At 43.1% G+C, this 27,555-nt stretch overlaps 1 protein-coding gene across 1 annotated transcript; it reads left to right on the top strand.

The window, feature by feature from the left end:
* Nucleotides 1–19,824: 19,824 nt before the first annotated feature.
* Nucleotides 19,825–20,940, top strand: LOC149277917 (sphingosine 1-phosphate receptor 1-like). Its single transcript, XM_089502553.1, has one exon. The coding sequence runs from the start codon at nt 20,014–20,016 to the stop codon at nt 20,938–20,940; it is 927 nt and encodes a 308-aa protein (XP_089358679.1). The 5' UTR covers nt 19,825–20,013.
* The last annotated feature ends 6,615 nt before the right edge of the window (nt 20,941–27,555 follow it).

Here is a 27,555-nt window from a genome sequence, read left to right as displayed (position 1 = left end):
TGGACGTAACTACAAGCTACCTAGCTCTCCTTCAACCAGAAAAGCCGAAACCTTTTAGGGGACCCGGCTCCACCATGGCATTCTCGGCGTGTGTCCGGTCAGTTCTGTATGTCTGTGCCCTGTGCCGTGTCGCAGTACATTACAAAACAAGTCACTGAAATTGAAAAGGAACATGTGCACGGCGCAAAAACCAGTGCAAAATCATGCAGAATCTATATACAAAAAGTGCTCGCACAAGAAGCCGAGGCCCTTTAGGCTGCTGTGATAAAATTGGATATATACACCGAGCCGAAAAGGCTGGGGCTAGTGCATTCAAAAATCTAAAGTGCTTCAAGGGTCCTAAAGTGCTCAGTGCTCTTAGCGCAGCGCTCAACTTAAGTGTTTGGGACTGTCCTGGCAACTTTAGGACTGTTGGCAGTTGATGTTAGATGTTCCACTGACAGTCTCACTGTGTACGTTGGAGGGTTTACTTTAGGTAACCTGTCTGAATTGGAGATAAAACGTTTACGGCCCGGCGTCTGGGGTCCCTGGATGTATATATGGATTGTTTACATTAGCGTAGGAGCGAGAGGGGGCCCCTCGGTGCTGGATTTACCATCTTGGCAGCAGATGGACAAAAAGAAACATTCTTCCATCCCTCTCACCTCTTACACAAGGAAATAAATTATCAGGCCACCCGTATAAACATATAATAATAAACTATTTATTATATACAATGTATAGAGAGGAGGATCACGGCCAATATTTAATTATTATCACTGTAGCTGTGTATCGTTAATTAGAACGTAAAGCTATAAGTATTTTTTTTAAGAAGGTATGAAGGTTAATATTCCAACTGTTAATAGATGTGTGCAAGGGGTAGAAGCCCCCAGGGTTTTACCCCTAATACCCCAGCTTTAACCATTTCTCAGGGGTGGAGGGGCTCTGAAATCGATTATGATACTGGGGGGTGACCAAAGTTCATATTTTGTCTTAGATACGTTTGGAGCTGTGGCAGTGCAGGGGTTAAACAAAGTGTGGCTGTGATCCCGGCCCGGTCCCTTTTGTGATGCTGGAGACCTTTTAGTGTGTGTGGGGGGGGGATGTCCCAGGGAGGGGGGTCCCGGGTTAGATAAAGGATAGCGACTCATTGATGGAGGAGAGGTTTCCATAGCTCCTTTAGAAAGCTTTTCATGACAAAGTTTACATATGAATGCTGCCCCCCCCGCCCCGCTCCCCATCTCTCCTTCCCTCATCTATTTGGAATTTGCTGGTGCTTAATAAATAAAATGAACCGACAACAATATCTTCCCTTACAAGCCGCCGCCATACATAGCACTGAGCTCCAACTCTCACCGTGTTCACTCCCATCACACTCATCCATTTATCTGTCACTAGCATATCGCAGCAATCCTTGCCATGGCTTGCTGAGGATGATAGGAGTGCCATGTACCCACCGTCTCTGATTCTATCCGCCAATTTCAAGACGATTCAGTGCGTAGATTTAAACATAGAATTAGATGACAGATCAGACCCCGTCGGACCACCTAGTCCGCGTGTTTCCTCTTGTAAAGACTCAAACCTTAAGTCGTCTTAGATTCAGGATCCATATCCCTGCCTCATGCATGTTTAAATTCCCTCACTGTATTAACATCTACCACTTCTGCTGGGAGGCTGTTCCACTTTTCTACCATCCTCTGATTAAAATAAATCTTTCTTACATCACCCTCTAGTTTTAGTATGACATCATGTTCTAATATTTTCCTCCTTTGAAATTCTTCACTGCTGGTGAATACCTTAGCATCCTGCGTATTTCACTAATTTCTTAGGGATCGTTCCCTTTTGCTTGTTTATCTTTCTTCGTCCCCCTTACCCTACCTCCCTCTCCCCTGTCTCCTGCCCCATTGCCCCCTCTCACAGCAGAGCATTCTGGGTAGGAATTAAGGTCAGTTCAAGTTGCTTTCTGTAGAGATCATTGTTGGAATCCCGCTCTTTCACTAACCGGCCCATCAAAGAAGGCATTTTCCGCTCGGTGTGGCTGAAATACACAGCAGGCAGGAGGTCACATAAAACCCTGACTGTTCCTTTAACGAGGAATTTCCAGCATTATTTTACTAATAGCATCCGATTAAAACACATTTTCAAAAATATTGTCCTGTTTTATTTTTTGCCCCATAATATCATGTTTTCGGACACATTAACCATTTAATTAACTTATCGCTCTGTTATCTGATCCCAGTCTACTAGAAAACACTCCAACTCCTTATCATACTGTCTGTGAGGAAAAATAGAATGGCTCAGTCTTAACCACTGAGTCGGACACTCTCAGTAATGAACTGCTATTGAGCAAGAGACTTCATTAGCATTGCCATAAAGCGTCAGCTCAGTCTGGCGTTTGAGGTGGGAAAGTCACCCAAAATATCACATGACTGACAACAATGGCCGCCTCCAGGTCTGCAGATAAAGGGAGTTCATTGGAGAAAGATGAGGTAGTTATTTGTCGCCTTTCTGTCATCTTGAAGGAGTCCAGCCGTTCCCCTCTGACCTCAATCACTACCAAGGTGTTTTTGGCCACAGAACTTCCTCTCGCTAGATGGAACCACCACATCTGGCACCAGCAATCATACCATGGCCAAGGTCAACTAGATCAAACGTCTTCCAATAACTAAACCTACTGGACATCTCTGCGTGCTTTATATATTGCCTAGCAGCCACGTGATACTGCAGCATTTCCACTCATACTGGATCCTTTCTGTGCATTTCTTTTACTTGAAGTTCCCTTTGGTATATAGGGTGAATCGCCCTCAGCCATGTACCCTGAGAATCCAGCCACATGGACACAGCTCTGGAACCCTATCTGTCCTTACACCCTCATAACACTACCATGGCCTCTGGTTTAGGCCCGAGAGTACCGTCCGAACCCTGAGAAACGGGTCAGGCTTTGAGTTTCTAGGCTGGAGTCGGCGGCATTGAATATAAAATTCAAGAGGAAGCGCATCCCATAGATGCTTCCCGTGGCCGTCTGTCAGTCACGCTCGCACCGGCATGGACACCGCTACTGCACGTCTGCATCACGTCTGTGTCAGCCACAACGTCACTCATTTTAAGGCACGTAGCTGGAATATCCCGATCTATTAATAAAAGCCTGGGGGGGGCACCATTTTTATTGGACTTTATGACCGATTCATAGCTATTTATGGAACCAAGGCATTTGGCAGTAGAATAATGAATAGAACATTTTATTTACAGAATGTAATGTATTTATTATCACAATGTTTAGTTGTGTAGAACCCTCTGAACCCTCTAGAACAATCATATGCAGCAAACATTGTGAGGTCCAAAAAAGAGGGTCATCAGGGGAGGAAAAAGGGGACTTTAAGTTTGGCAGCGAGGCTGTCCCCTCTAAACAGGGACGCTTGGGAGGTATGGATTTAAGATATTTTAGAAAAATGCACCAACATACAGAAAAGATCCGGGTTTCTTTCTCTGCTGTATGGTATCCATATCATGTGGTTATTATGGTATGGGGACAAAAAAAATCGCTTTTTATACTACAAATTTAATCGGACACAGAAATGCTAAGTGAGCAGTCCAGTTCGGTTTCAATTTCAGTTCCCAAACCAAAAAATCCAACTCTTTACAATACGAAGGGTTAACGCATTCCTGATCTGGGGGCCACCAGAGCACCATTTATGCCCTGTTTGACTAAAGATCCTCAGTCTCTTTTATTGAAGACTTTACAAAAAAAAAAAAAAAAAAAAAGAGTTTCTCACGGGCTGCTACACGCTCGCTCGAGGAAAGAAATGTAACCCTTTTATAGCAGCATGGAAAGTTATTATTATTATTTATTGTTTTATACAGCGCCATCATCATCATCATCATATTTTAATGTATTATTATTATTTTATACAGCGCCATCATATTATTATTTATTATTATTATTTATTGTTTTATACTGCGCCATATTATTATTATTATTATTATTATTATTTTATACAGCGCCATCATATTATTATTTATTATTTATTGTTTTATACTGCGCCATATTATTATTATTATTATTATTATTTTATACAGCGCCATCATATTATTATTTATTATTATTATTTATTGTTTTATACTGCGCCATATTATTGTTATTATTATTATTATTTTATACAGCGCCATCATATTATTATTTATTATTATTATTCATTGTTTTATACTGCGCCATATTATTATTATTATTTTATACAGCGCCATCATATTATTATTTATTATTATTTATTGTTTTATACTGCGCCATATTATTATTATTATTATTATTATTTTGTACAGCGCCATCATATTATTATTTATTATAATAATTTATTGTTTTATACTGCGCCATATTATTATTATTATTATTTTATACAGCGCCATCATATTATTATTTATTATTATTATTATTTATTGTTTTATACTGCGCCATTTTATTATTATTATTATTTTATACAGCGCCATAATATTATCAATCATTGTTAAAATTATTATTTATTGTTTTATACAGCTCCAACATATTCTTATTATAATTATTTGCTGTTTTATACAGCACCATATAATAATAATGATTATTTTTTGTTTCATACAGCACCATCATGTTGTTATTATTATTTATTGTTTTATACAGCACTATCTTATTATTATTATTATTATTATTTATCGTTTACAGCGCCATCATTTCCTGCAGCCCTGTACAATGGGTAAACAAGAAGAATATAACATCGATTCGACTTATAGAAGAAAGAGGTAACGAGCTTATTCAGCAGTGCTGGGCAATGTATTCAAATGTATCATTTAAAAGTTAAATGTTTAATTTTTAATAAGTTAATGATGATAATGAATAAAAAATATATAAATGAAATAATAACTTGAATAATCATTTAATTGAATTCTATGTCATCTGCACAAAAATGTCACAACATGAGAGTAAAGGACCTAAAACGCTAGGTTAAATGTAATGGGGGCACCTGCCCAGCGCGGTGGGATCAGAAGCCCTGGTCTACTGCAGGGTATTTGAAGCTGGCAATGCCAGCCATGGAGTATATTGGTGGTTCTCATTCTGTGGGCTTCGGACCCTTCATGGCAGCCCCTGAGCTCATACCATTACATGTATGTATCGAGCGCCAGCAGATTCCGTTACAGTAGGGTATATACTAACAATAAGAGTAACAGGGTCCTGTTCTTGTGAGCTTACAATCTATTTGCTCACTCAAAGACTGAAACAGAAATTCTACAAAAAAATGGCTTGTCCATAAATCATCAACTTTATTATACACCCAAGTCTCCTAATTCTTAGCTTTTTAAATTAGTTTATAGACCTTTAAAGCCATAAGGGTGGATGGATACGAAATGAAAAGGCGGAGGAAGCCACAGGCAAATCAGATAAAACGCCTGGGAGATGGAGGTGTGATTAGGAAAATCTAAAGATCTCCATTCACATGCGAATAATCACCTTTTTTTTTTGTAATATTCCCCGTAATTGGAACGCGTGGCTGGCGGGGTGATCTTCCCAAACCCTACAGATCGGGTCTGGGTGTTGCTGAGCCCTGTAGGCGAGTGTCACACGTCACAGGGGCGATGATAACCTCTGACCCTCCAAATCTTCCAGGCTACTGCTTCCCTGACCCCTGTGTGTCATTCCGCCTCATTCATTAAACCGCAAAGGATGTCTCGGCTGGCCGGCGGTGCCCTCTCTGCAGCCAGCACCCTGGGATTGGGTATTTAAAGGGTTAATACACCATTCCATACCAGCTTCACTTGTCCGTGTGTCATAGCTCTAATAATGCCATTCACATCCTATCCCGACCGTGATATCTGCTATGTGCGTGTTGAGTGTCCGTCACTGCTACCCAGGAATTCTACATGCGCAGTCGCTGCCCCTATACTTATAAAGGCAAACAGCGAATTCCCAACTGATGTGGAATGGGATATTATTATCTCCAATACCTTAAACACCTGTGTGACTCCATGTTATTCTATGCGTTTTACTTTACTGAGAGTGTGGTAGATGAATGGAAGAGACTCCCAGCAGAAGTGGTAGCGGGTAATACAGTGAGGGAATTTAAACATGCATGGGATCGGCATACGGCTCCTGAATCTAAGACGAGACCAACGACTGATTAAGGTCCGAGTCTTTACAGCAGGAAAAATGGGTGACTAGACGGGGGCCGAATAGGGCCGATCTGCCAGCAGATTCTGTATTTCTATATAATGTCTCTAAATTAGTTCCACGTAAGATTTTCTGCCCCGTTCTGTGAGGCTTAAAAGCAACCCAAAGCTTGCAATACGACGACAGCCACCTTAATATGTTTGGACCCAAGAATGTGGAACCGGTCTGTGTCCCAAACTCTCTGCCGGCTGCGTTACTTTCTAATACTATAGCGTTTCTCTCGGCTCCAGCCGGAGTGCTTTCGCTGCAGTGGCGGGGTACAAGATCCAGAATAACAGAACTATGACATCATCGCATGCATGAGGTCTGGAACCACGCTCTGTCTCTGCGGCCAGAGGGACTGGACGGGGGAATGTGGGGTATCTGAAAATGCCTGTGTCAGGAAAGAGAGAGACAGAGAGGAGGCTGTAGAGAGGAAACAAAAGACACATAGAAAAGAGAGTAAAAATCCCACAAGCGAGAGAGAGAACAAGAGAAAGAAAGACAGAGGGGTGGAGGTGAAGAGAGAACATGAGAGAGTAAAAATCCAGAAAGAGAGAGACAGAAAGTAGAGAGAGAACCAGAGTGATAGTGTGGGGGGGGGGGTAGAAGGGAGAGAGAGAGATAGGGAGAAGGGAGAGAGAGGGAGAGGAGAGAGAGAGAGGGAGAGAAAGAGGGAGAAGGGAGAGAGAGGGAGAGGAGAGAGAGAGGGGGAGAGAGAGGGGTAGAAGGGAGAGAGAGAGAGAGAGATAGGGAGAAGGGAGAGAGAGGGAGAGGAGAGAGAGAGAGGGAGAGAGGGGGGGGGGAGATGTTACACAGGGAGGGGTAATCTGCGGCACGCTGTGCTGAGGGGCCCCATCCCCAATGCACTCCCTGGGACATAGAAAACCAGTAGTCACAGCACGGAGGCAACCAGTCGTATGATAATAAACACCATGCACATGGCGGGTAGTAATCATTACCAGCGCATGGTGATAAAACTGGCTTCAAAGAGTATTAGCCGCTACCACTTCTGCTGGGTGGCTGTTCCACTTAAAAGCAACATTTTTATGTCTGCAAAGAAACAACTCTCATTACATTCAGCCAGACCATTTAGTCCCAAATTGTTAAACTAAATGTTGGATGAAAGACATGCGGGAGGAGCGTTAGGGTTGGGAGCGGGTGCGTGAGGGAGGCGCATCCATAGAAAGGAGGGAGTGACGGCTGCGTTTGTGAAGCATGAATGTGGTTTAACTGGATTTGGAGAGTCTAAATCCTGTCTCCAGGCAGCGTATATTGCCGGCATCTGGAGAGGGATACTGTACACAGACACAAAAGGCTACAGGCCACCTACCGCTTACACGGAAGTACAATTAACAGTGACAATCCTATCCTGCAGAGCTTACACTCTAATACAAACTCATACTCAGACAACACACTGGAGGAAGCAACCCAGATGCACCAAAAATGATTCAGTTATATCCTGCACCCTAGGGAGGGGACAAGATGGGGGCACTTGCCCCGATCTCTGACATTTGGCTCATAAAACCTTCGATCAGCAGATATAGATGATGAATCAGGGGGCAATTATAGAAACGTAGAATGTGACGGCAGATCAGACCCACTCAGGCCACCTAGTCCGCCTGTTTCAGTAAAGTTAATAACACATATTCTTACATCGCAAAAGGATTGAATAAGAAGAAATGAACTACCAATGTCTTTTCCAAGACCACCATTATCAAAAGTGGGGGTCCTGTGATTGCCCATCTGCAGATATATATATATATATATATATATATATGGACTCTAATATAAAGCTTCACAAGTACAAATATCAGGACCCCCATCTCTGATAACCACAGACCCCGGGTATAGGGTAGCCGCTAATTAAGTTTTTTCGTATTCAAAAATCCTATGTTAATAGCCCTTTGTGATGTAAAAGTGTGTTATTGTCTCCTGTTTACAATCCACTGAGCGCATACACACACATACACAATCCTCGCCCACTGTGCGCATGCGGCACATACTAAAACAGCCATAAACTAGACAGAATAAAGAAATCAAATAATAATACTATAAAAAAATAAAATTGAAAATGAATCAAATAAAAAAGTAATGCAGAATTTGCACAACTTTTAGAACACCGAGAAATTTGACTTTTTCAGCCCATGTAAAAATAGTATTTCTTGGCATGGCGTATAAATTTGCCCCTTGTGTTGGCTAGGGGTTAATACCCGGTGGCAGATTGTGGAGGAGCTGGCAGGGGAGAGGCAAAGCAGGGCAGGGATGGGTTAGAGAGGAGGGATGAGAAGTACATTTTCAGAGAACAGCTGGAAGAAGGATAATGAGAAAGAGAGAAGGGGTGAGAGAGAGAGAGAGAGAGAGAGAGAGAGAGAGAGAACAGGATTTGAGGGTGGAAGGGTGACTGAAATTAAGACTATTACTGATTATTGGGAGAGTGTGTGATTGCTGGGAGAGTGAGTGATTGCTGGGAGAGTGTGTGAATGTTGGGAGAGTGAGTGATTGCTGGGAGAGTGTGTGAATGTTGGGAGAGTGTGTGAATGTTGGGAGAGTGAGTGATTGCTGGGAGAGTGAGGGTATGCTGGGAGAATGGATGGTTGCCAGGAGAGTGAGTGATTCCTAGGAGAGTGTGTGTGATGGCTTAGATAGTGAGTGTTTGCTGGGAGAGTGAGCACCCAGAGGGCACCAAATACGTGCTAATTGGGTGAGGGAGCACTCAGAGAGAGCATCCAGTATGTGTCATTACTGTGACAGTGAGCATCACTCACACAGAGCACATAGCATGTTACTGGGAGAGTGCGATCACTCACTGAGACACCCAGCATGTTACTGGGAGAGTGCGATCACTCACTGAGTGCACCCAGCATGTTACTGGGAGAGTGCGATCACTCACTGAGTGCACCCAGCATGTTACGATCACTCACAGGGGTGTCTGGGAGATCTCTGCATTCACATGTGATGGGCTGGGCTGCTGCTCGGTGGAGGAGGTCCCAGCCTGATCTGCGCTCAGACAGGAGCTCGCACTGCCCTGGGAAGGACCCTCCAAACTTACTCCACAAGGTAAGCCATTTAACCCTAAAACCCCCGGCTCCTCTCAGTGATCACCGGCTGGATCCGATCCTCCTCCTCCTCCTTCTGTTTGATGTTTTCCCTCCCAGCTGATTCTGGGGTTTGCGAAACACACAGAATGTGTAACATTTCTCAACATTCTCTCTTTGTTACAATAAGTATTTTTTTATTTATTGTGACATTTCCGTTTGAGATGATACTATTTTTCGGATGGGTTTTTAAAGTGTGATGTGCCATCGGGGATCCAGCACGAGAGGCGATCGGGTGATCGGGAATCTGGTGATCGGGGATCTAGTGGGTGGGCAGCCTTCGATCTCATCAAAGAAATAGCTTAAAATGGTGAAATACCTTCAAATATTCCCGTTTGATTATATATGTACATATATTTTAATTGTCCAGTTATTACAATTCCATTTAAGTCTTTAGCATGCATTGGTTCCTTTTAGTGACTCAGAAGTCTCTTTTTCAGTTGTGGTTACCATACCTTGTGAGATTCTGTGGATGTGGTGGTTCACTAAAAAGGATCGCTATCTGCTAAAAAGGAATCAGTGTAACTCCTAAAAAAATTCCATCTAATCTTTTATTTTAATCACTTTATTTATGAGGTCAGCATTAGTAAGAATGATGAGCTATGAGGCCATAATGAAGAATCTTATTTTTATGAATAATTCCATTGGTTGCTATGGTGATTGCTCCACAACACCCTTTTTATAGAGGACCCTCTGCTTGTGTGGACATTGTCACTGGTTTGGAGGTGAAGGGTCAGCCAGGGGGTATTTTGCAGGCAAATGCTAAGCCAGGTGGCTGAATTGACCCCGGTGTCAGTGAAGCAGGTCTTCAGGGGTTTATTCACTAAAGATGGCGTCAGCAGGAAAGTTACAGTTTCATCTCCCTGGCTTCACTTTACAGGGTGAAGGGGCAACAGCACTGAGCTCCAGGGTACCTTGGATAGCCTAGTATATAAAGCATTTTCTTCTGATTAAACTATACATTATGCAGGGCCAGCTTGGTCCTTCTTGCCAGGGATGGTCATAGTGAATACAGGGAGTTAAAAACCCTCCTGCAAGCTCTCCTGCCAACTTTGTGGAGATTTATGGGACCATTTGATGGCCCAGGTGGACACCACCGCATTATTCACAGTCGCATTTCTCTTACATCGGGGTTAATGCATAGTGTTTTGTGCCCTGGTATTCGGAAGGGGCTTTAGCTTCACCTACAAGGGTTAGTTCGGGTAAATTAGATACCCCAGGGCTGTTTTTACATTCAAGGACATGCAGGTGTGATGACATGAACCTGCTTTACCACGGGTGAGAAATCGACTCTTGCACCCAAAAGCGGAGATTTCACTGGCTCTTTCCGCATTGGTGGAAGTCGCTTAGAACCTGTCAAATTACTGGCTTTTATAGGGTTAACACTTGTGTAATATACCCCAACTCCTTCAAGATTGGAAGCCCCTTTGAGATCTGCCTCCCTCACCTTTTGTTTCTGTAAATCCAAATTTTTTGTTATCCTTTTGATGTCCTGTTTACTCATTGCACATCGCCGCGGAATATCATGGGGCTATGGGTAATAATAATAATAATAATGACTTCATCCTGCACAATTTATCATTAAAAATCTTACATTTTCAACCTGTTTTTAGGGACACTGGTAGAAAATTGTATTACAATTTTGATTTAAAAAATACTGCGTTAGTATATGTTTGGGATAAATTATTTTAAAAAAAAACGAAAAAAAAAAAACAAAAATGAGAAAGATCCTTCAAATTGAAGTTGTGTGCAATTTTCTGTAATTTATCAGAAATATGGGATGAATGCCAGTTAAATCAATGAATATAGGACAAATTCTTTAATTAAGCACTTTATACACATATAAAAAAAGATTTTGCCATTCCTTGCATTAACCCCATGATTGCAAGAGGGGAATGTGTGCGAACATAACCTGAATGTATATATGTGTGTGTGTTTATGTATATACGGTATGTATGTGTGTGTATAGTGTATATATATATATATATATATATATACACATGTGTCTATGTGTGCAGTATATGTATATATAATATATATATATATTGTGTGTGTATGCATGTGTGTGTGTGCAGTATATATATATATATTTATGTATATGTGTATGTGTACAGTATATGTATATCTATATATGTATGTATGTATATGTGTACAGTATATATAATATATATATATATATATATGTATGTATGTATGTGTACAGTATATGTATATCTATATATGTATGTGTGTGTATGTATATGTGTATGTGTACAGTATATACTGTTTATATGTATTGAGAATTATCTTTATATAAATCCAGGGTAAAATGTTATTGTGAGAATTCTGCCGGATGGAATCGTAGAGATGACTGCAATCCTTCAGGTTGAATCTTGTGAAACTGTATGATGCAAGTCATAAAACCACTAGGAGTGCATCTGCCCGATTACAAAACCAGCGGAACCAACTTGGCTCATTGAGTGGGCTCGGGCCAGGACCCGAGAGCTAAACGTAAAGGGCCAGCGCCCAAAGCGTTATACCTGGGAGCCCCGCCACTGGAGGCAAATGTAGCAGGTGTGAAGAAGCTGTGTTCCATTATAAACTAAACGGCCCCCGAGCACCACTTGCTGATCGCTTTATGGCAGAGAGAAGTGAATTCTTACTCATTTCATGGCGGGGGTTTAGTATACTGTATGCGGGAGGCCGAGTGCTGATGGACCGGATGAGTTCAGCTCCAGGACTGAGCATCTCCGAGCCCTGTATGATGTATAGTTAAATCAGTAAGGTTTCTTGAAAATCATCCCTTTTGCAGGAGAAACTTGCCAGCGATGGCCCATCGTAATGCACAGTGAAGTTGGGGAACTGAAACTGAAGGAAGGTAGACAATGATTTACCCCGTCCTCAATACTTCAGGTACCAAAACAGGACGCCTTTATTGGGGGAGTTGAAGGTGAGCAGGACATGGTTTGAGGCAGGGCTGGAGGGTAGGACTACGGACCCCTACCTTCAATATGTTGCCTGTCAGGGCCTGTCAGGCTGGATAATCTAAACCTCCTTACCAGCCCATGATCCCCATTGCCTACAAAAGTAGGACATCGGGGCAGGTCGGTGGAACAGCGTAAAAAAAATCGTGACTGTCCCGCTTCAATCAGGATAGTTGGGTGGAAGAGAAAGTGTTCTCTCGGTGCATGTTTTAGATTCTTACTCATTGTGTGCATCGTGCGCTTGCGGGTTCTTCGGATCTCTCTCCCGCTCTGATAGAATTCATTATCTGCCCAAACGGCTCCAAGCCGAGCCCTGACTGGATCCGGAGCGGGAGGAAGTGAGCGCTCGCCAAATTCCCCGTCAGTTCAGGAGGTTTAGGGGATTTCAGATATAAAGAATGTTCCGTTAAATCGGATTTATTTACTCCCAGTGGCGTCGGTGCAGGGGGGCAAGGGGGGGGCAATTGCCCCCCTAGGTTATTCCTTGCCCCCCCTGTTGCATGGTGCCGTCGCTAGCAGTCCCAGTCAGGTGCTAACGACAGCACCATGCCGTCGCTAGCACTATCTTACCTTGATGGAGGTCTGTGAACCCCCATCACCACCTACCCCGGCGATCTGCCCCTCACACTGAAGGGCATCACCGGGGCCACCCGATCCGCCCGGTGCCGTCTCGCGCAATGACGCGATGACGTCACCGCGCAACTTTATTAACTGACAATTGTCAGTTAAAGAGGTATGGGGGCATGCTGCTTAGATGCCTGTATCTCAGGCATCTAAGCAGCTACATACCCCCAACATATACCATTGGAAAGGTAATCGCCTATATAGATTGTAAAAAAAGAATAAAAAATATTAAGTTAAAAAAAATAAAAATGTAAAAAAAATGATTTGGGGGTCTCTAAAGGCAGATAAAAAAAGATCAAAATTGCCTAGAGACCCCCAAATTTAATTATTTAAACATAAAGTAGTTTAACTTTAAAAAAAAAAAAGTTTAAGTATTCTAGCTAAATGATCACTTTGGTAGCCAATGTTATCACAGCGATCATATAGCTATAAAAAGTCACATTCCCTTTTTAAAAATGGCCGATACTCATTTTTAATCCTATGATCCCTTTGATCATGGGGTTAAATTTAGCCAACGGTAGAGGGAGGCAATTTTTGAAATCCTGATGAACTGCAAATATTATTAAAATCACCCATTTAGCCTGTGCGGTACGTGAGTAACCATCTCATCCCTGGAGCATTTTTACTGCAAAACTTATTTTTGCTGTAAAAGTGATTTTTTTTTTTTCTCTCTTTACCATCATTTCTTTGGGATTGTAAGGGGAAAGAATGGTGTGTGCTTCTGTGAGTAAATGTATGGAAAGTATGGCATGTGCTTCTGTGAGTGAATGGAGATATGAAAGGCGTGTGAATGATCAGTAATTAGGGTTGAAGCCTTGACGTGGCATTACTGCTCACGTAGGAAGTTAAATTATGGCACAAAAAGTACACATTTGCAAAAACGACATCCCTTGGCGCATCAAATGAGGGGCTGTATGTGTTTCTAGTACAAACCTGGAGTGCGCAAGACACAAATGAACATGTCGCTATGGATAGAAAAAACTTATTTTGAAGCCAAAGCGACATATTCCATCATTATTTGTGCACTCAACTTTTGTCCTAGAAATACATGTAGCCCCTCATTTGAAGCTCCAAGGGGTGTAGTTTCTTAAAATGGATGAATTGCCTGAATGAGGGAGAGCATGAGTTAATATGTGGATGAACTGTCTGAATGAGGGAGAGCATGAGTTAATGTGATTGTGTGTATCATAGATGTATAATTGTGGAAGGGCAAAGATGGCACTAGCAGGATGTTTGAGCCTTGGGGACCAAGATGGGACAAAGATGGCAAATGTTATGTGTGTTATCTGGGTGCTGGCCAGGTTCTATGTGGGCAGCGTGGTTGGGGTGTGCAACCTGTGATCTATCCCTGTAATTTAGGGGGTTTTAAATATACCTTTAATGCCGTATTTTTATGTGACTTCCAATTGATCTGTACCTGCAAAGCTTGGTTTGTGTGTTCTTCTGTAGATCCATATCTGCTATGCTATGTTTCCATACATTTATGTATACCTGCAAATACAGGGTTTGTATGTCTTGTTCAGTTGATTAATACCTGCAATGCTGTTTCCATGTATTTATTTGATCTATACCTGCAATGCTACATTTCATATATTATTATTGTATACCTGCAAATACAGGATTTGTATGTCTGATTCTGTTTATTTGATATATACCTTCAGTGCTGAGATCACAAGTGAATTTCAGTTGATCTATACATGCAAAGATGGGTTTGTGTGTTAATGTGTTGATCTATGCCTGCTATCGGCAGCAGGGTCTAATATTTATATATATATTTATATATATATATCGGCAGCAGGGACTAATATTAGGCCCTGAAATCATTTAGTGGAAAAGTTAAGGTATTGTGTTGTTTAAAGGATTTCAAGGATTAGTCGTACTAAATTGTGGCTTCAGGCTTCCCATGTTGAATGATCAAGTATTGTATTGTCCAATAACAAAAGTATCATTCCATAGCACATTACTTTTGGCAGTGTGTGTGTGTGTGTGTGTGTGTGTGTGTGTGTGTGTGTTTTTTCAGTGGTATGATTTAATGGTGGAAATTATTAATGCCCCCCCAGTTTGACTGTGGTATCTTGTGTGCCCCCCCTATATATTGTTTCTAGAGTCGCCACTGTTTACTCCGGAAGCATCTGATGGGGGACGCCTGGTCACTCAGTACAGATAAAGCCCCGCTGTACAGTGAGGGTAATAAAGCTGCGGAATGCACTGCCGATCCGTGCAGCGAGGCATCTCTCGGAGAGGTTGGGCGAGATGGGCCGGAATTCTAGTTTATTTAAAACGCTCCAACATTCTGATTTGTTTGAAACATCCCTTAAGGTCGTTTACTGGCATCTGTGAATAACTCCGGACGTCTCCCCGGCGGCTCTGAGCGCCAACGCCGTGCGTTTATTTTTACATCTGCTATTTTAACGTCTTGTTGCGTCAGCGATAGCCTTAAATATATCCATATAAGCTTCAGCTCGCCGGCAATGTACACAGTGCTATACAAGAGCTGGAATGCAGAGAAGGTGATGGAGTACGACTCCTACGGTGGCCTGTAAGGCTGACACGGGACCAAACCCCAGCGCTGTATAGAGTAATAACCCCCAGCGCCGTATACAGTAATATAACCCCCAGGGCTGTATACAGTAATATAACCCCCAGTGGTGTATACAGTAATAAACCCCCAGCACTGTATACAGTATTAACCCCCCAGCACTGTATACAGTATTAACCCCCCAGCACTGTATACAGTAATGTCGGTCAGTGACAAAAACCTGGTTTTACCTCATTTTGCTCCAATGAACACCATTTATCAGTCATGTAGTATTTTGGGTGACTTTCCCACCTCAAACACCACACTGAGCTGATGCTTTATGGCGATGCTAACAAAGTCCAATCCTTCATAGACTTAAGTCAGAGTTCGAATTAGTGTATTTCTGTGTGAGTTAGACTGAGGTATTCTATTGTTCCCCACATGCAGTATAAGGAGTCGGGTGTTTGTCTAGTAGATTGGGGGTCAGGTAACAGAGCGAGAACTCATAGAAATGGCTGATACCTGGGAACTTCTGGGCAACTCGGAGCCTTCCCTTGCGGGACGTGGCCAGGACTGCCTACTGATGGCAGCGGGAAACACCCCCTCTTAAAGGGAAAATGGGCGGGGTGTGTCGAGACCCCGCCCCCATGACCCGGAGGATTTGGGTCTTGACCCAGAGAAGCAGCGCTCACCCGGCAATCGCCGGGTCAAACCCAGAGAGTTCCCAGGTATGGTGATGTGGGGCTGTGTAAAAACATGCTATTACGGGAAAAAACTAGAGGGGCTTAAAAGAGGAAACAGCAGAATGTTTTTGGGAAATAATTTTGAATCTGATGCTGATTTCCGCTTTAATTCGACTAAAATAATAAAAGAAAAACGAACAAAGCGGACCTTATTGCGTAAAACGAAGTCCGTCAGCGGAGGACAAAAAATGTTTTAAGTGTATTTTTACGGTACGGGGGGGGGGGGGGCTGATGGGAATATTCTTAACGAGCTCAGTCCGAGGTGGTTCAGAATATTAACCCTTTAATGGCCGGCAAACTAGATTGTTTTAACCGTGATCCGCACCGATGCCCATAGCTGCCAACAGTCACTTTTGTTCAGCTGGACTTCTGTCACGCCTGTTGGGTTCTGACATGACATCACAATTGCCCGGGGGGGGGGGGGTGTAATAAAGCAGAACTGCCAGCTGGGGAAAAAAACTAAAACGTATTTCCCTGGTAATTTGAGGGGAAAAAAAAAAGGGATAGCCGAGTTAGTCCAGCAGAGTTTGGAGGGGTAGAGGGCGCGAGGGTGAGGGAGGGAGGGCGCGAGGGTGATAGGTGAGTGGGGTGTTAGGATTTATACACCCGCCTCGTGTCTGGATTCCAGTGCGTGTCATCGTGCACCTGGCCCTCTCATTTTTTAAACATGTGTTAGAGCGAGTGCAAATATTTGGAAACGGGGGCCGCTCTAGAATGCCCCAAGCCAATGGAGCTCTATGGCACATAGAACCAATGCGGTTTATTATTAGTATTATTATTTACTTATATTACTTTAGTTTTATTATTTTTACTTTGGGGAGAGGGTGGTAGAAAAGTGGAAAATACTCCCAGCAGAAGTGGTAGAGGCTAATACAGTGAGGGAATGTAAACATGCGTGGGATAGACATGCGGCTGAATGAAAGACAAATAAATATTATAATAATATTACAAATTTTGCCACAAATAGAAATAATAAAATGATGTAAAATATTTCATTTAATATAATTGTATATATATAATTTACCTCATTTACCATAAAATGTTGGCCACGTTGGCAATTAAATGCAAATCATTTTAAAAGCGTGGGATTCAACTCCCCCCCCCCCCATTGTCGATCTGACTGCCCCCTCTGTCTCCTGAACAGGAAAAAAGAGCGATTTATATTGAGATGTGAAAGGATGCCCGCTATCTCCGCACAAACAGATAAACTTTCCTGTTTTCAAAGAAAAAAAACTAAGATATTTTTGTCACGTTTCAGGAAACACTAAAATTCCCAGGAAACGAGCAAAGGACACTCTATAATATAACAGTGCCGAGTATCTATACACCGATAATGAACCCCGCGCTGTATAATAATACCGAGTATCTATACGCTGATACTGAACGCCCTGCGCTGTATAATAATACCGAGTATCTATACACCGATAATGAACCCCGCGCTGTATAATAATACCGAGTATCTATACACTGATAATGAACGCCCCACGCTGTATAATAATACCGAGTATCTATACACCGATAATGAACCCCCCCGCGCTGTATAATAATACCGAGTATCTATACACTGATAATGAACGCCCCGCGCTGTATAATAATACTGAGTATCTATACACTGATAATGAACCCCCCCGCGCTGTATAATAATACCGAGTATCTATACACTGATAATGAACGCCCCGCGCTGTATAATAATACCGAGTATCTATACACCGATAATGAACCCCGCGCTGTATAATAATACCAAGTATCTATACACTGATAATGAACCCCGCGCTGTATAATAATACCGAGTATCTATACACTGATAATGAACCCCCCCGCGCTGTATAATAATACCGAGTATCTATAAGTCATTAGTTTGTAGCGGGATGGAGGAAGTAAAATGTTCTCGCTGGCGCTTTAGGGGTCAAGAGGAAAACAAATGGGTTTCCTTTTCCTGAAGGTTTCTTGTCTTAGAGAAGGAGGTGAGGAATGATTGAGGAGAGCTCCGTGGGAGACGTGTTTAAAGAATATCTCCGTTCCCAGGCTTTACCTTCCTATTTCATAAAGGGTACTGAAGATCACTTATTGACTACCCCCTCTGACCTGTAGTCGGTCCGTGCATCCACCTGCCCTTCTGTGAGTTGTACTTTCTGACATTAACTTTTATTTCTATGTTTTAAAGAGACCCTCCAGCAATCATATGTATTTTATTGCATATGACAGCTGTGAGGTCCCATCACATTTTCTGTGTGCAAATGCATTAGAAGCCCCCATATACATTTTTTTTCTTAAAAGGTCCTCTAACCCGGTTTGAAGAGCACATATTCTCCTGTTCTGTCCGATGACGCACGGTTATAATAAGTTATTACGAGGCTAACATGACGGGACGTGTTCTTCTAATGAGTAACACCGAGTCCTGAGCTCTTGGAGAGAAAGTGATCCACCGCTGCAGCTAATGATTACTGCAACACACACGCCGTCTCCTCCCATCACCCACAGCCGGCACACAACGTACATACAATCTGCCGGCAGATTGTACTTCCAGTCTGCCCATCTTCCCTGGCCTCGTCTAAGATTCAGGAGCCATATGCCTATCCCATGCATGCTAAAACATCCTCATTGTTCTAACCTCTACTGCTTATGTCGGGTGGATACTCCACGTATCCACTACCCTCACAGTATCAGATAAACCATACTAGTTCATTGGTGGTGTGAAGCGGTACCTAACGGGCGTTCCAAATCAAATGATATCCTAGTTACAGAATTCACACAAGACGGGCGCTCTTTCTGTAGAAGACCACGGCTGGGACTCAACTCCACATTCTAATTCCAACCTAGATCCACGTAAGGGCCACGCTTTGGTGAACCGGCCGGCAGAGCTTCCAATGTGAAACGAAGATCCACGCTTAATTCCATCCCTTCTATGGAAAGATATTTATTGGGTCTCAAACCCGGGGTGGCGATAAACACCATAAAGGTTTAACTAAACCAACTAGAAAGCTTGTGACTCATCGGAACGGTAATAATTTATTAGAGTGTGCGTGGGGTCCACAAAGCAAACAATGTGATATTACCGAGCCTTTGTGTGGAGATTGACGATACGGATTAAGCTCATTTAGTTAATAATCCATGGGGTGTGATCGGGTTTGATCATTTTACCTTTTCCTACCAGCAAAACTTTACTAAATAATTACTAAGGGTTTTGTTTTTTTCTCTTATTTGGAAACTAATTATAGGGGAAATATCTATATCTTCATACGGTGCTTATTTTTTTTATCTTGTTACTTTTTGTGAGAAAAATTAAGGTCATTTTAAACACAAACCATATAACATTAAAAATCACATGTTTTACTTTTTCTTGTTCTAGAATCTTGAAGTTTTGCGTGGATTATGACATCAGCCATGGATTTATGAAGGAACACTGACACCTAGTGGCAACAACAGGGGATTGCAGCAGGGCGAAGGCGCTAATGCAGTTCAACGTCACCTATGCCTCTATAAGGGGATTTACTAAAACACTATAAGCTTCTCCCTTTTTAGAGGCCTGGACTTATTGTTTGGAAGTGACAGACGCACTCACTGGGATCGTTAAACCATTTCTTTTTGGACTCGAGATCAGCGGTCGAATACTTTGCTTTAAAATGATCCGGTAGTTGCCTTCGGCTTCGGATTTTTGAACTGGGAATAGGGAGTAGGGAAAGAGCGCCCCATGGATCCTGTAACACACCAATATCGACTAAGTCGGTTTTACCGGGAATATCAAAACAATGACATCATCTCCCTACACTACAACTATACAGGAAAGCTAAGCACCAGCAGATACAAGGGTGGATTAAAAGCCGAAGCGGTGGTGTTTTTGGTGGTCTGCGTCTTCATCGTTCTGGAGAACCTCGTGGTCCTCTTAGCCATCTGGCGCAACAAAAAATTCCACTCGCCCATGTTCTACCTTCTTGGGAATCTCACCTTGTCGGACCTTTTGGCCGGCGTGGCGTATATGGTGAACATTGTGATGTCTGGCGCCAACACCTTGCGCCTGACGCCTGCCATGTGGTTTATTAGGGAGGGAGGCGTCTTCATCACTTTGACCGCATCGATATTCAGTTTACTTGCTATAGCAATCGAACGGCACATCACCATGGTCCGTATGAAGCTTTACAGTGGAGATAAGAAGGGCCGAATGGCCCTGCTTGTTGGGGCGAGCTGGCTGGTCGCCATACTTCTGGGTATATTGCCAATATTGGGATGGAACTGCATCCAGAACCTCCCTTCCTGCTCCACCATCTTGCCCTTGTATTCCAAGGATTACATCCTTGTCTGCATCAGTATATTTTTGGGCATCCTCATCACCATTGTGGTCCTTTATCTGCGGATATACCGGATAGTGAAGAACAACAGTCAGAGACTGGGCACCCTGCGAAAGGGCGCCTTGAGGAAGTCCCAAAAGTACATGGCTCTCCTTAAAACTGTGACCATCGTCGTCGGCACATTTATTGGCTGCTGGCTACCGCTTTTTGTGCTTCTCCTGTTCGATGTCTCGTGCGAGGTGAATTCTTGCTCCATTCTATTCAAAGCGGACTACTTCCTTGGCTTGGCCATGATCAACTCGCTCCTGAACCCTATTATCTACACGCTGACCAGCCGAGACATCAGGAGGGCCATCCTTAAACTGATCTGCTTCTTGTGCATAGCCACGGAAGACGGCGAGACCAGGCGGAGATTCGGCATCTTGCCCATCCTCGAAAGAAGCACGAGTCGGTCCGAGAAGTCATCCCACAAACACGAAGGTTTGGAGACCACGGTGTCTTCGGGAAATGGGACTCCGACCCCAGTGAAGCCCCTCGTGTCGAAAACTGTGGCGTATTAAAACTTTTTTCAGGCACCACACCGACTCACAGAGACAAACCTAATAAAACACTTCATTTTTGGAAGGTCATAAATCTATACTAAAAAATGCATCTTCTCAGAACACTTACAGCACAGTCTAGTTATTGGAGTTAGACAATGAGTCTTCTGTCTCATATAACTCCTCCCACAGCCGCCTTTACCAAAAGCAATGAGCATTCCTCAGTACACTTCTTGCACATGCTCAGTAGAGCTCCCATTCTAGCCAATGGGAGCCGAGCCACTGCAATCAAGCAGCAGTCAATCACACGCATGCTGTATGAACACTGATGCTGGCATACATGTGATCAGCTGCCCCTTTGGTGACTTTAATAGCTTACATATTAATGTTAACACAATGAGCTTACAATTGCAGTGTTTGGGGAGTATACTGTCTCTTTGAAGTCGAATGGCCCTGTAAAATGCATAATTCAATGTGTAAGGAGGCTGTGAATAAATCCTGGTAATATAACTATACATTACACGGGGCCGTCCAAGCTCTTCCTGCAGCAGAAGCTCGCTGGGGACGGACCCTCATAATGTATAGGAGCGGAAACACAGCTCTCCCGCCAATTCTCCCTTTAGTGAATAGACCCATTTGTGCCATTGAGTTATGGGATAAAACCCCAGCCCTGAAACCAGCAGTAAGAAATATCAGGCGTTGTAAATAGTTATGTATATATAGCTACATTGTAAATAGATATATATTTGCAGTTCTGTGTTAGCGAATGACTTATATCATTTGCATTGTCAATAAATACATTTGCCAAACTCCTGGATTTTCTTGGAATGATTAAATTGGAATTTTAACAAAAAATGCTTTACATTAACACTAGTTTTTTATTTTAATTCAAATTAAGCCTTTTTTTTTTTTTTTTTTTTGCTTTTCAATGTAAAGTTAAATATATGTATAGTTATTTATTACAACTCCAATCTAAATGATAAGATAAGGATACAAAACAAACGGCAGAGATAATAACCTCTAAGATACACATCACAGATACAAGCCCGCTGGCCCCCATCCACCTCATCAGAGGTTATAAGTGGCCCCTCACTATTGTATGTGGCCCTTGTGTGCTCCCCAGAATATGATTCCCAAAGCCGCCTTTTTATTCGAGTGTCTGATGCTACGTATTTCCACCTTTATACTGCTATTCCTTTTTAATATTGACAAATGCCTCATAATAAAGCACAGACAGATAACTCAAAAATAACAATTACCCCCAAAGTCCATATCAGGCGACTCCGCCGTTGCCCATTAATCTTACGTTTCAAGACAGACAAAAGACTTATTTTCTAGAGGGTACGGCTGTGATTTGTGACATCGTTCATTTATGTCGTCATATAATCTCCTTACATATTAGCACATAAATGAAGCAGAGTGAGAGCCCCCTTGTGGAATAATACAGTACTGCAATTTACATAAATTCAACAACAGAACCCATTTAAACCATTTAATCCAGTTATTGGCTAATATCTGTCCGCTCACCCCAGTTTCTGCTGCGGAAGAAACTCTGTGGTGGACGAGTTAGAAATATAGACGTTTCCCCCACCCATACTGGTATGATGGACAGGAGTCGATGGATATTAAACCGACGTCCCTGACAAATCTCCAGAAAAAAAAGAGAGCCACAATGTTATTATCTGACCTCATGAAGTATTAGAGTTGAAATAAATATGCTGAATCTGTGAAAACTCCATGCTTAGAATCATCTTGGCTGCCAAGTCATTCCTAGCTTTCAATTCAACGTGATGTCATGATTGTGATGTCATGGTGAGCTGATCTCACAATGCCTTACAGAGGGACTGCCATGCTCCAGGTTCTATCTGATCCTCTACAGAGCAAATTAATCATCTTTTCTTCGCCTTTCCACTTCAAAGCTATAAAAGTAACCTCTGCCATTTGCTAGCCGATCACAGTTAACATTTTAGTCCTATCTATCTATCTATCTATCTATCTATCTATCTATCTATCAAATCATATGAATGCCGAGGATCCCCCTTAAGATACCATTTTTTCCCTCCATCCATTTGCATTCTTCCCCTGCCCCCTCCACAGGCAATGCAATTCTTTGTTAATGTTTTTCTTAAATCCAAACCTGCAAATATATACATTAAATAAGCATGAGGCTTTAGTACTGTATTTTGGCCGAATCACACACCCCAGTCTGCTACATCAAGACATTAGCTAATATAAAAACAGCTGCGCTTCGATACCAGGTGATCATCTGTGATAAGAATGGATATAAAACATAAACCCCACGGCCTTCCTCACTGAAGATAATCTGGTCTGAGAGTCCTGGCCCTCTGACTCCTCATTATTATAGGTAATGACCGCATTACTCTTTGCGGCCACTAGAGGCCACTTGTCTCCAGCATAGTCTGTATGATGTTACCACTGAAAGCCCAGCGCTGGCTATTATGTCACCGTGTGATCAGATGACATCGTTAGATAGCCAGACATTCTACCGGCTCCAGAATGTCCGTGTTTGAAAGTCTGTTCCTACATCTCTAGACATATTTTTTCGGTTGTATATTTAATTATTAAATTCCATTGCACAGTAAAATGATGTTGGTTTCTTTGTTGCCAAAAAGCTAGTTGCAGAATTAGGACATATAACATAAAAACACAGATTGTGACAGCAAAAAGACTCAGACCTTATTCAGGTTTGGGCCTTAACCATATGCCTATCCCATACATATTTGAATTCCTTAACTATATTCGCCTTTTACCACTTCTGCCAAGAGGCTGTTCCACTTATCTACCAAACTACCAGTAAAGTAAAACTAACATTACATCTAAGACCCCGACCCCTTAGTTTTAGACTATGAGCTCTTATTCTAGCTTTTCTGCTCCTTTGAAATAAACTTCCCTCCTGTACTTTGTTTAGTCCCTTTAAGTATTTAAATGCTTCGGTCCCATCCCCCTCTCTCTCTTGTAAGCTACACATAATCGAGCTACAGGAGGTAGCCACGTGTACTTCTGTCTAAACTAAAAGCCCACTTTACCAATCTTCCAATTATTTAAACAAAATAAAGCCTTCTGAATATGCATAAAATCCGTTTTTCGTTCATGGTGTTAAATATACAGTAATATATATATATATATATATTACTGTATATTTAACATATATAACATTTATATGCAGTGTATATATGAATTGCAGGGTTCTGTAGAGATCATGTGACTCAAAGGAAATATGTATGATCGGGCTGGTTCGCGTAAATAGAGAGATTTCTTGCCAGTGATTGGCTGCACTCGGATCCAAAGTTTGCACCAATCACAGAGAGTGGAGGAGCAGCGGGCGTTGGGTTTTCTGCATTCGCCGTTTGCGAGGCTGTTTGACTCTTGAAATGGTTTTGGACGCGTTATTTTACTACTTGCTATCCTGCGCAGTTGGCAGACTTCCTACTATTGGCCGTGGATGTCCGGATTTCTGCGTAACGCTATAATTCTCTCTCGCACAGGGGCCCATCCAGAGAGTAAGTGTTATTATTGTTTGATATAGCGCCATCGTATTCTGCAGCGGCGTACGATGGGTAAAAACTCATCCCCAGCCCGGCTCTGACAACGCACACGTGCGTAGGTTCTATAACACAGTATAGCACCCCAAGAACTTGTTTAGGGATCCTCGGATTTTGGCGCACATGGGACGTTACTGAGCAAGCTGGGAACCTGGCTCAATGCTAAATCAGGTACTGTTTGGCTTCAGAAATCCCCCCCCCCCAGTGCCTAACGGATGGAGGGCCGGATTGGGGATTACAATTGGCCCTCGGGCCTTAAAGCCACTGGACAGTAAAAGACACACGCAGCCAGACACCACGCTTCTACACTTTTTCCGGCTGCACGCTAAAGAACGGGCATTTGCCCAGATTGCCCGACAGCCAGTCTGGGCCGGCATGGACATCACCATCCAGCTGATTGGCAGACATTACCATCAACCGTATGAGATAAGAACATAGGATATATTTACATCAAGGTGCTGCGCTGGTTTCAAAATAAGAAATCTCAGCTGATTCTAGAAAATATTAAAAAAAAATAAAAATTAAAATATTTATCTTACTATAAAGTCTATTTAATGTTTTTAATTTTTTTTACTTCTTTTTGTTTTTGGTATCTCTACTTTTAAAAATAAAGAAATAAATGCTTGGTATTCTGCCCTCTGCACTTTTACCTTCACAATAAGGAAGAAGAAGAAGAAGAAAGTCACGATGACTCATCAACCAGCTGACGGCAAGTTTTTTCTCCCCGTATCCGGAGAGTTTCATGTTTGAGTTAAATGCGAAACATACGGTTCCAAATCCACGTAGGAGTCCCCGGAACAAACGGGATGTTTAGGGAATAGAAGGTGTTAAATATGGGGTTATCCAAAAAAAAAAGTTTATGAAAGGAAAAACCCAGTGAGGTGGTCCTGCAAAAAAAAAAAAAAAGGGGGCTGGCCCTGTATAATGCATAGTTTAAGTTGGGAGGTGAAAGCCATGTCATTGATTTAACTATTCATTATGCAGGGCCAGCTCAGCCCTTCTTGCAGAAGATGGTCACTGGCTTTGGCTCTTCATAATGAAATAATAAATAATATTATACGTCTCGTGGGTTATGGCGTCTCGAGGGCTCCTTCTTTGGCTGAGTATCTTCTCGAGTGTACTCAGCGTCTGCCGCAGATTCCCACCGACACCGTCTCCTCATCTCACCCAACACCGCTCTCCCGGTAATGCGGTCGAACCACTTAGCGGACAAGACCCCGTCATCGCAGACAGGCCGGCTTCCTAATTCCACGATTCTTAAGGAGAACCCTGACAAAGCGTCTTTTATTTATTAACTGTTTATGACCCTCCAGGTAAATTAGTCAATGAGTGAGATAAGAATGAGCTTCCCCTCTCTGTACCTTTAAAGAAGGACTCTAAACAACCATTTTTCTTGGAAAAAAAATACCTCTTACCGGCAGCTAAGAGGTTACGACGAGGTCTGGTGCTTATACCTGGAGGATACCTGAGAACGTGAAATCACTTCTGGGAATCTGTGGGCAGGGATCCAAATATCTGCTGAAAACTATTTTCCGAGAAAGCTTCATGGGGAAACGAATCATTTTTTATCTTCGATGGCTATAGTCGTCGTGTTTGTGCGGTCAGTTGGGTTCGCTACGGAGGGTCCGGTTACCTAAGCAGAGGAGCAGGAGAACGCGCAGAAGGTTTTGCTCCGGTTTGCCGCGATGTGATTTACCTGCAGTAGGTCCCGTGTAGGTCCCGTGTTCACTACAGTTGTGTTTCCATGCAGGACTTCGGACGCTTAAGGTGCGCTAGAGGTCAGAGAATTTCTGCAAATAAAGACCCCTTTTTGTTATTACCTATACATTATAAGAACCAGGGGCAAAACTAGAAAACAATTGCCATGGGGCCCTCCCTGCTAACTTTGCCCCAAACAGCTTGGAAGTGCCACCTTTGCCCCCAAACAGCTTGCGAGGGCCATATTTGCCCCCCAAATGAGTGGGAGAAGTGGTGGCCCAGGCTCCCCCTTTAACCATCTAAAAAGCATTCTCATTACAGAACACAAAGTCATAGAAACATGTCGGCAGATCAGATCCATTCGGCCGTCCTAAGACCTTAATCAGTCGTCGGTCTCGTCTTAGATTCAGGAGCCATATGCCTATCCCATGCATGTTTAAATTCCTATACTGTATTACCCACTACCACTTCTGCGGGTGAACTGTTCCACTTATTTACCACCCTCTCAAAGTACTGATATAGATCAATTACAAAGTACATTTGTGAAGTATATATATATATGTGTCATTTGATAAAGAGAATAATTGATCATCCTAAAAATCTATCCTTAATATATAACATTGTTTTCATACACTGCCCAACACAATTGTGAATACATTTTGCGCCTTTATGAATATGGTGAACAAGCCCACGCACACGGTGATCCCGGTGGCCCACGCACACGGTGATCCCGGGCTCCGTGTGCAGAAATACCTGCACGCTCGCTGTGATGGTGCGGGCGCGCACAGAAATCAGCTGCCCTGGCTGAACTTTCACTTCCCCGAACGTTCCACAGCCCCGTGCGCCGCAGCCAATCAGCGCTCGCCATCCTCACTCTCCCCCTCTCCGACAGCACCGAGATCCAGGGCCCGCCCGACTGGGTATTGTGACCTCACACGGGACACGCCCCCAGCCGGTTATTGTGACGCTGGGTCCTGCTGCTTAGTCACGCTGACTGCTCTGGAGTATGGCGGGGGCGGAGGGCACCGGGGGCCGGTAAGTGTGTGGGCCAAGGGGGTAACTGTGCCAGGAGGGGTGGATACCGGTAGTGGAGAGAGCCCCGGAGTAGGATATAAACAATATGGAGGGGGGTTGTAGAAAACACCAGGAGGAGGGCTGTGAGAGGGTGTCCGGGAGCCAGGGCAGGGTTATATGGCGACAGCATGGGCTGTGGGGATGTACAGTGGAGAGCTGTATTGTATAAGTGCTGGTGAGGGGGAGGCAGGCATTGCCTACAGAGGGGGCATTAAGTGTAGCCCCCCCCTCCTTGGGCACAGGTGTGCCAGCCACAGTGATCTATACGTTATAGGGTTAAGGCTGGGGGAGGGGGTAGATG

The sequence above is a fragment of the Sceloporus occidentalis genome, unplaced genomic scaffold (genome assembly GCF_023333645.1).
Source record: "Sceloporus occidentalis isolate IW3139 unplaced genomic scaffold, rSceOcc1.0.p SCAF_205, whole genome shotgun sequence".
Taxonomy (NCBI): domain Eukaryota; kingdom Metazoa; phylum Chordata; class Lepidosauria; order Squamata; family Phrynosomatidae; genus Sceloporus; species Sceloporus occidentalis.
This window is presented reverse-complemented; position numbering and strand designations above follow the sequence as displayed.